The sequence below is a fragment of the Myotis brandtii genome, unplaced genomic scaffold, assembly GCF_000412655.1.
Source record: "Myotis brandtii unplaced genomic scaffold, ASM41265v1 scaffold630, whole genome shotgun sequence".
NCBI classification, from domain to species: domain Eukaryota; kingdom Metazoa; phylum Chordata; class Mammalia; order Chiroptera; family Vespertilionidae; genus Myotis; species Myotis brandtii.
Window position 1 is genome coordinate 3,265,576 of NW_005370412.1, and position 9,937 is coordinate 3,275,512.

The 9,937-nt window shown below is 50.5% G+C and overlaps 1 protein-coding gene across 6 annotated transcripts in view; it reads left to right on the forward strand.

Annotated features, from left to right (window-relative positions):
• SEC16B (SEC16 homolog B, endoplasmic reticulum export factor) overlaps positions 1-8,857 on the forward strand; it is a 47,848-nt gene extending 38,991 nt beyond the window's left edge. For 5 of the 6 annotated variants that reach the window (XM_005880265.2, XM_014528369.1, XM_014528370.1 and 2 more), the window contains 9 exons: positions 166-238; positions 1,475-1,774; positions 2,805-2,872; positions 4,039-4,164; positions 4,320-4,418; positions 4,765-4,873; positions 4,991-5,070; positions 6,216-6,314; positions 7,242-8,856. In XM_005880265.2, the coding sequence (XP_005880327.1) occupies positions 166-238; positions 1,475-1,774; positions 2,805-2,872; positions 4,039-4,164; positions 4,320-4,418; positions 4,765-4,873; positions 4,991-5,070; positions 6,216-6,314; positions 7,242-7,310 (1,023 nt within the window). In that variant the 3' untranslated portion in view covers positions 7,311-8,856. Of the gene's footprint in view, positions 1-165; positions 239-1,474; positions 1,775-2,804; positions 2,873-4,038; positions 4,165-4,319; positions 4,419-4,764; positions 4,874-4,990; positions 5,071-6,215; positions 6,315-7,241 lie in introns of all 6 variants that reach the window. The other variant, XM_014528373.1, reaches the window with a different exon arrangement.
• Positions 8,858-9,937: the final 1,080 nt, after the last annotated feature.

Sequence of the window (9,937 nt, forward strand, 5' to 3'; positions counted from 1 at the left end):
GACCTCCCCCACCAGCAGCCTCCCCCACCCCCCAGCATTCAACTGGCTGAGGTTCCCTCACCTTGTCATGCCCTCTGGTTTCTTTTTTATTTAATTTTTAAACCATTATTCCCTGTTCTTGTTTCTCTTTGTGTTGCTTAAAGGATTTTCCTTTATTTCAAATAGCGAAAGGCATCGGGAGACACTGGGAACCCCCATTCTGCTCACACAGACATTTCAGGAGCCCAAGGAACAACAGGTACCCAAACTGATGAGCCCAGTGTGTAAGTAGCTGACTCTCGGGACCTGGGTATAGGAGAGACATCACTGAATGCATGTTAGCCTCTCCCTTCCTGGAGCGTCCTCCCGGCCTGTGTCAGTCTGACCTGATGGCCCAGGCACCTCCTCACACAGCTCCTGTGGCCACGGTCATCCTGACACGTCCAGGTGCCCGCCCTGTTAGAGTTTCTGCCCAACGTCCGGGTTTTGATACTTGTTACACTGCATTGTTGTCTAATGTTCCAGCTCTGTTACTACAGTCTCCCCAGCTGAATACATTTCTTGAGGCCAGAGATGGCGTATGACCTCTATTTCACGTTAGTGTTGGGGACGTCTTAGGATTTTTGAGCTGTAGGTTGGCACATGCATTTGAAATGTGTTTCAAAGCATTTCAGCACATACCTCCTTTCCCCTCAGGATGCCTCTGAGTGTTGGGTTTGCAGACATTATTGCCCCTAGTGAATTCCATGCCCTTTCCCCAAATTACACCCCACTGTGGAGTCAGACTGAGGCCTCGTCTCTTTACTTCCGGCCACTTCCCGCCTTCGCTCTCCCTTCAGGGACGGGTGAGGGGAGGCCGCAGGGCAGGTCTGCGTTTCTGTTCCTTGGCTGTATTGCCATGTCACCGAGCCTGTGAAGGTGAAGGAGAAGAGCCAGGCTGGTGTCTCTGAATGGCCGCTTCCGCTAGAAGCCGCTGTTGGAGCAGGTGGGTTGGCCGCCCACTCCAATCCTGTGACCGTGGGCCAGTCAGCAGAATGGCAGAACCAAAACAAACCCACCAGGGCCCTTGCAGGGCCAACACTCAACTTCCTTAAGAGCAAAGCCATCATTTCTGTGGTTTGATTTGCATTTTAACTGACGTCTTTCTAAGTGTTACATACCCAAGCCCATTAGGAAATCCTTGAAGAAGAACGTTCATCCAAACATAACCACGTGTGGCTTTACATAAGATGGCAGCCTCTGCCCTCCCAACCCGCTGGTGGAAGGCTCAGGGATCATACAGGTGGTCAGGGAAATGCTTTTACAAGCTCACAGTCGCAGGCACTGAGTGGTGTCACAACTGCTGGGTTTGTACTTGTCATCACATTGGTGGCAGCCACAGCGAGGGGCCTGTCCCCGTGACCACCTCCCAAAGAGGATCTGGGAAGGAAGGTGCCCGGTGTGTGGTCCATGCGAATGTGACAGGTCTTTCTTTCTCTTCACCCTGTGTTCTTAGGAAACACTTTCTACCAGGATTTTTCGGGACATCGAGGTGACTCAGAAGCCACTGGGGACCCCTCTGCCCGGTGGCCACCAGTGGAGCCAGTGGGCCCCGCCTGGCCCAGCCCACAGCAGCCCTTGCCCCTCCAGCCAGGCTCCTACCCAGCGGGAGGAGATTTGGGACAGACGGGGGTCCCGGTGCCTCTTTACTCGGTTCCTGAGGCCCGTCTGCCAGGGATCGGTGGCAGCACGGCAGTGACAGAGGCTCCTGGAGGAAGGCCCTGGGCAGAAACCCAGCAGCCACCCCCGCCCCCTGGTAAGACCTGTGCCAAGCTGGCAGCCTGGGGTGCGGAGTTCTGGAGGGGAGGAGGCCGATGGGGAGAGGCAGGGACCAATGGGGAGCTGGTAAAGACCTGAATGGGGTGTGCACATGGTGGAGGGCCTGCTGTGTGTCAGCCCTGGTGCTGGTGCTCTGCATGCAGCCAGGGGAGATTGCTCTCTCCCTTCCACTCAGCTCTCCACTGGGACAAGCATAACGCGACCAACAGCAGCCTCCCCCCTGGGCTCACAGTTGCTAGGAGAGAGGCTGCAGGTGGAGAAGGGAAGAAAGTGCCACCTGCACCCTGAGCCACAGTGAGGGTCAAGTCCTACTAAGGCCAAGAGCTCGCTGCCTGCAGAGACCTGTGCTCCCGTCCTCTTTCCAAGCGTCCTAGGCCCATTAGGCCTTGGACAGCAGGGCTGAGTGTGGGTGAGCGGTGCTGAGCGTTGCCAGAGACGCACTAGAGCAGTGGTTCTCAGCCTTCCTAATGCCGCGACCCTTTAATACAGTTCCTCATGTTGTGGTGACCCCCAACCATAAAATTATTTTCGTTGCTACTTCATAACTGTAATGTTGCTACTGTTATGAATCGTAATGTAAATATCTGATATGCAGGATGGTCTTAGGCGACCCCTGTGAAAGGGTGGTTCGACCCCCAAAGGGGTCGCGACCCACAGGTTGAGAACCGCTGTGCTAGAGGCTTAGCTCTTAGACCCTCGGAGATAGGGCCTTTCCACACAGGACACATAAACGGAGGGAAGGGCCAGGGAGGACCCCAGGGTCCTAGCTCAAGGTGGCCCTGACTTTCAGGATTTCTAAGGAACGACCATGGTGTTCAGGGTAGAGGAGGGGTGAGAGGCATGTCCTGGGCGGCTGGGTGAGAGGGCCAGCAAGTGGACCTCACGTTTCCTGTGATCGGCTTGGGGTTGGGGGCTCAGAGCGCCGACTGTCCCCCCATCACCTGCCTCAGGACGGAGGGAAGAGGCACAGCCGCAGGTCACGGTTTTTGTTTCTTTTTGTGCCACAGCAGAGAACACAGTGTCCCAAGGAACCTTCCAGCATCCTGATGGTCAAGAGGTGGTTTCCAAACCACAGGTGAGAGGACGAAGCCCCCCTAAGCATCAGGTTTTCCAGCCACCTGCTTTCTTAGCCACATGCAAACTCCCTCGCCGGCCTGGCACCTGCTTGCCCTTCCCCGGGCACCTCATTTCTTCTTGTTTCCTCCTACACCAAGTCCCGAGAAGTGGGGAGGCTGTTCTGATGCTCAGCCCTCCAGCCCGTGTCCCCGGGGTGGGGGGTGGGGTGGGGGGAGCAGCAGGGCCCTGTGTAGTTTTGGCCTCACAGGTCTATTCCTCTGACACATTCTTACTGTCACATCAAACATGCCACCCCCTGCTCCGTCCTGGAAGACTCTGGCTATTTCTCTCTTTATTTTCTTTTCTAACTTGCTTTACTTCAAGAAGGGTCTATGGCATCTGTGCCTTTTGTCCTCAGCGAGGCTGTGAGGTCTCGGAGGTGAGCGTGTCTAACGAATCTTTCTGTCTGTAGCGGTTGAGTGAATGCTCCCTTCCCCCAGCCCTGGGCGGCCCTGGTTCCACAGTTACGAGGCTCTTTGGCTTTGCCTGGTGGGAGAGTTACATCATGTAACTTTCTCAAGTAGTGATCGGCTATGGGTCTTAAAAATTTCTATACTTTTACTTTTTCCGACTGAAAAAGTAGTACATTATTAATGATAGAAAACTTGAAAAATGAAGAATCAAACAGATATCACTCATAATCCCAAAGTCAAATATTTTGGTAATTTTCTTTCAATACTTTTGAAAGAAATGGGTGTGTGTGTGTGTGTGTATACACACACACACACACACACACACACACACAACTATGTGTTTTTAAATGGTTAAAAACATATGAATATGAACATTTAATTCCTATTTGTTATTTAATGCTATAAAATGAGATTTTCCATGTTATTCATAAGCATGATTTTTAACACATTGTATGCGGGAAACGTATTTATAAAATGTATAAATACGTTTCCTGCATACAATGTGTTAATATTGGTATGGTAAAATCCATTGTTTGAAAGCACCATCATTCATTCATCCATCCATTCATTCATTTGTTTACAAATACTGAGTTCCCACAATGTGCATGGATTTAGTGAGCAGGTCAGGTCAGGTGACGCAGTCCCTGTAAAGGTGCCCTTGTAACCTGTCGAGGGCTATACATGTGTCAGTGCTTATTTTCTTTAACTCCAGGTGCCACTGATTTCCAGAACTCAAAATATTTCCAAGAATTCCACCGTTTCAGCCAAGGAGGAGGAGGAATCGTCCTCGGATGAGACAGATAAAAAGTCTTCCCCAGACACTGCACGGAGAGAAAAGGTAGGAGACGGGGAAGAGGACACACAGGCGGGGTGACTGGGTCTTCTCTTCCCAGCCCACTGGGCCATCTGGGCTCTGGTTGTGTCCCCTCCCCGCTCTCACCACCGTCAGACTCATACCTACAGGCCATCTAACTTCCCCTTCCTTCCCCCCAGAGCTCAGGCTTTGGCTGGTTCAGCTGGTTTCGCTCCAAGCCCACCCATAGCACATCCCCCTCTGGGGACGAAGACTCCTCCGACAGCCCCGACTCAGAGGTAACCTGCGGGAGGACAAGGAAGCACCCTCTTCTGGGGCCCGTCCGAGGGCCGGAGCTGGCAGGGGACTCTCCCCAGGCTGGATGAGGCGGAGGTTTTGTGAAGGGACAGAGGTGGTGGGAAATACATTGGTCCTGTGAGGGGCAAGGCAGATGATGGGAGGCCTGAGAAGTTAAGATGAAGCGTTTCCACTTTAGAGGGCCAGCGGAGATTTGGGTTTATTAATAAGCAGAGAACCCCACAGCAGGTTGTGGGTGGAGGCTCCGCTGTGGGCGCTGCAGGAATACAAGTAGGTTCGCACGGACTTGTTAACCACTAAAGCTGCCTTTCTTCCTCCACGGAGCAGGAGACCCCCAGAGCATCTTCTCCCCCTCAGGCTGGCTCCGGCCTCTCACTGACACCTCTCCCAGAGCCCCCGTCTCTGCCGGGCCCTGGCACCTTCTCCAGGGGCACAGGTACAGCCAACTGCATGTTCTCTGGGCCATCGGTGGTTCAGGGGTTGAGGTACCTTCTGGGAGTGGGGACTCCTCAGTGCTGAGCCGGGGAAACAGCTCTGACTCATTGCTTTCTAGGTGGGGGTGAAGTCCAAGGACCGGCGTCCAGTGGGGGAACCGCTGAGGTCACTGGGAATGGAGGCTTGTCCGGGCTCCAGGTGAGCAGCCCATGGCTGTGGCCCAGGGCCACACCAGATGCCTGTGTGTGCAAGGACTGAACCTTCAGCGTGGGGGCCCGACTCCAGGGGAATGTGGGGGACGCTTCTCTGTGAGTTTGCTGGGGTTGCCACAACAAGGGGCCACAGACTGTGAAGCTTAAACAAAACTACAGAACTTTATTTCCTTATGGTTCTGGAGGCTGGAAATTGGAGATCAAGGTGTTGGCAGGGTTGGTTTGCCCCGAGGCCTCTCTCCTTGGCTTGTAGATGATCCCCGTCTCCTCATGTCTTCCCATGGTCTTCCCTCTGTGTGTGTCTGTGTCCAAATTTTCTCTTCTTACAAGGACATGGGTCATGCTGGGTTAGGGCCCACCCTAATGACCTCATTTGCCTTAATCACCCTTAAGGACCCTGTATCCAAATACTTTCAGAAGTACTGGGATTTGGATTTCAACATATGAAGTTTTGGCAGGACATGATTTAGCCCATAACTGCTTCCGTAGGTGAAATCTACAGAACTTTCCGTGTCCCAGTAGGAGCCGGAGCTCACCATTGTGCGTGGCCAGGGCTGTAATAAACTCTGGTGTGATTTCATGCTGATTGCTAGGAGAGCGTTTTTATTTCTTGTGGCCGGTTAGAGTGCTCTTATAGTACTTCAGGCCTTTCAAAGAATAGATTACTTCTTATGATGCTATCATTATTGTGGCTCTTTCTTCTCATGTGCTCCAGGGACAGCTGCACCTGAGCTTCTGCGTTGCCACCTAGACCCAGGGGGTGGCTGTGCCCACTTGAACCATGTTTTTTTGCTCGAGATTCACTGAGTTTTATTAAGAAGCCCTTCCCATCTGTATCTCTTTTTTTTTTTAAATTTAAATTGATTTCAGAGAGGAAAGGAGAGGGAGATAGAAGGAAACATCAATGATGAGAGAGAATGATTAATCAGCTACCTCCCTCATGTCCCCCACTGGGGGTTGAGCCCGAAACCAGGGCATGTGCCCCTACCGGGAATCCAGCCGTGACCACCTGGGTCACAGGTCGGTGCTCAACCACTGAGCCACACTGGGCAGGCCCCATCTGCATCTCTTGACCAAAGTTGAATCTGGGGGACAGTGACTGATAGGATTTTCTGTTATTTTCTGTCACAGGGTGTTTCCTCTGAGGCCTATTTCAACCCTGGTGCCCTGCTTCCCCCAACCCCCTTGAAAGGGGCTGTTCCTCTCTACAATCCATCTCAGGTCCCCCAGGTAAGGAAGTCCTGAGGGACAGGGGTTAGCACAGGTTTTGGATTATGGAGTTCCGGGTTTATAATCCTAGTTTACCACATACCGTGCATGAGTTCTTGAGCAATGACTTAACCTTTCTAAGTCTCAGTTTTTGCATCTGTACAATGGGCTTAGTGGTAGGTACCTCACTGTGTAGTTGTGAAGATTCGGTAGGAGCATATATGTATGTGAAGGACCTGGCACACAGAAGGACCTGTCAGTCAGTGTTGCAACGATCAACGCTGCTCCTGACATTTCATAACTCTTGAGACTCCAGGGACACAACTGGTGTTGGTATCAGCAGTGTGCCTGCACCCTCACTCTGTCCTGATGTGAGGGGATCATTGCAAACCTTGAACGAAGTTAAACTCCCTGCTTCTCAGTGACCTGGGGCACACTGATGGCTCTCATGTGTCACTTGGCCTCCCCGCTTTATAAAATCAAATTTCTTTTGCCATATCTATTCTATTTATTTATTTTAATCCTCACCTGAGGATATATTATTTTCCATTGATTTTTAGAGAGAGTGGAAGGGAGAGGGAGAGAAAGAGAGAGAGAAACATGGATGTGAGAGAAACACATCGATTGTTTGCCTCCCACATGTGCCCAGACTAGGGCCAGGGATGGAACCTGCAACCCAGGTATGTGCCCTTGACCAGAATCAAACCTGAGACCCTTTAGTCTGCAGGCTGATGCTCTATCCACTGAGCATAACTGGCCAGGACACTTTTGCCATAGTCAAGAGCTACGGTGCTGGGTGGAAGTGAATAATTAGAACATCACACTAGGAAGCCAAATGCACCTGGAGTGTTCTAGACTCTCCGGACGCCCTAGCTCAGTCCAGCCAGTCAGCCCTGGGAGGAATCATGCTCAGGGCTCTAATCCAGTGCGATGTTGGTTCTCTTCCAGCTCCCCACGGCTGCTAGCCTGAGCCGGCCAAGCCGTCTAGCTCAGCGTCGCTATCCAACCCAGCCATGATGACCAGCCACCCATCCCAGGCCCGTCTCCCTGGGGCACAACATTTAAATTTCCCAGCCCCACTGCTGGGTTGGGGACCCCAGGAGGTTGTGCTAGACTATTGCCTCCACTGGGTATGGAGAAGGCAAGTGGACAGGGTACGCCAGGACACAGCTCAGTTCAGTCTCTTAAGATCAGCTTCACACGATGGAAATGACTTCATCACATGGAAAAGCTGGGCACGGAGGCAGCACCGAGAACGGCCGCTTCACATTCTCAGGGCCTAAGGGGTTGACGGAGGACACCACGGGGCTCTGCAGCAGGAAAGTATTGGGGGCCGGGGGGCACTCAGAGCAACATCCTGGACTAATTTGACTCCTTCCTCGGTTATAGACCAATTTATGACTCTACTTAGCAAAAGCTTTTATACTAAAACTTAATTATTCTCATCATAATTCCCTTTTCAGTGGCATTTCAGCAGTTTCTCTGTTGGTCCTTGTTTTGTGCACATTTTTATGTGGTTCAGATTAATTATATTTCTCTCACTTTCTTAGCCGGTCCTATTTTTTCATATTCTGGCATCTGGCTATCAAGTTAGATTGCTGTAGGCATCATATTGTCATGGTAACTACCTAACCTATCGATGCAGATGGATGGAACATTCGTCTAATAAATGGTGGAAAACATTTTCTAAAACTTCACCCCTTCCCTGACAGGAGGAATGAATGTGCGATATTGTTAATCCCTCCCTCCCTGCTTTAGGCCTTTGCAAATCGATGTTCGGAGGGTCACTGGAGCCAGAGGGAAGAGGCGGACAGCCTAGAAATTCCCATTTCTTTCCCTTTCAAACCCCAAATAGAAACGACTCTCGGTGTTTGTCAGATTGCTAAAAATTGCTCCTCAAAAAGAATTTTTTTTTGTATGTGTAATTGTACATACAGGTTTTGTACTCTAATGTACTACAGTTCTAATGTTGGTAGCGATTAAACCAGATAATTTTATAGCAAATGTTTATCTATGGCACACTGAGTGGTCTCTTCCCTGAAGTCTTCGCTAACAATGGTTTCATTGTGTGATAGGGTGCGAAGACCTGGAAGGAGCCCTTTGTTAACGAAGAACCTAGGGACTGATCCTCTTAACTTCCAAGTCTACTCCAATTTTTTTTTTCAGTTAAGAAAATATGAACAAAAGCTTCTCTGATACAAGCAGTCACTCCATTAACTACATATTTTGTTTTCTAAAAAGTTTATTCATCTCTCAGATTAAATTAGGAAATGCATGCACGAGTGTTTTGCATCTAGAAGGCCCTCTGTGAATGCCATGCCCCCTTCTTCCTTAAGAGACTGCTCCTCCTCCAGGTTGGTATGCTGACACCCAGCGGTGATATTATGGTGGTAGTGGGTGAGTTCCACAGGAGTCACACTGCTCAGACTTGAATCCTGGCTCATGCCCAGTTTACTTAGTGACATTAGCCAAGTTTCCCTAACTGTCCTGTGCGTCTCATCTGTAACGTGAGGATAATAATTACAATAGTACCTACCACATAGGGACATTGCAAGAATTAAATGAGTTGAGTTTGTAGAACAGTACCTGGGACATGCTAAGCACTATGTAAGTGTCTTATTTTTTTTTTTTAAATTATCAGTATATAACCTATAAGTAAAATCTTGACTATCATGTTACCTAACAGATTACACTGTAGATTTTCATTCTTGATATAGGTATAGAATGGGAATAATAATTTAAAACTACTCAATATGTACCTTTAATACTAAGCCAGTTTCTCTTCCTGCAGCCCATCTGCCACCAATGCTAGGTCATGCGGCTTAGAGCCCCTGGGACCAAAGATGCGGGGGACATCCTGCCCCATAGAAAGAAGCCCGTTAGAGGAGGAGAGTGAGGACCGAAGAGGAAGGCAGAGATGGCAGACGCCTGTGCCCTCACTTCCTCCTCCTGCTGGGATTCTACATGGAAGACCAGTGACTAGTGTGCACAGCGCAAGCACTGACCTTAGCTACGTCCCAGGCAAAGGGAACACACTTGCTGAAGGGGCAAGTCAGGGGTCTATACAGGGCATTTATGCGAATTCAGGATTGCAGGCTTATATCCCGGGGAAGTCAGAATGCACCTGTTCATCTGCGTGTGGTTGATTGAAACAAGTCCTGTCGTTCATTGGTCGGGAGAGAGCCCTCCGCTGGGTCCAGTAAGGGTCTGCTGAAAGGGGTCACTCAGAGGTCTTGGTTGTTTATCAGCTTTTCTTAGTGGTGGTGATGCTGGTGAGGTTGCTAAAGGTCATGATCATTTTACAGCTTCAGCTGGTTCAAACCAGTTGCGCTAAAACAAAGCAAGTGCGGCCATAAGAGAAAATACTATTTCCTCCCTTTGCAAGATGGAAGCGTGGGGAGTAGAGCAGGTGGTGATAAAAATATGCTGCTAGGAACAGGGAGCCCGAGAGTGGGGGACTCACGGCGCCTTTCCTTGTCCAGAGCTTGGGAAAGGCTGCGAGCCATAAGGAGAAGCTGGCTTTGTCCAAGGGGGCTTGGGAGCCATAGCAGCTTGGCCTTGGGGATGGCCATGGTCTGAGGCAGGGCCTCAGCTCCCTGCAGTCTGGTATATGTGGACTCCTTAGGAATGATTACACGGTGCCC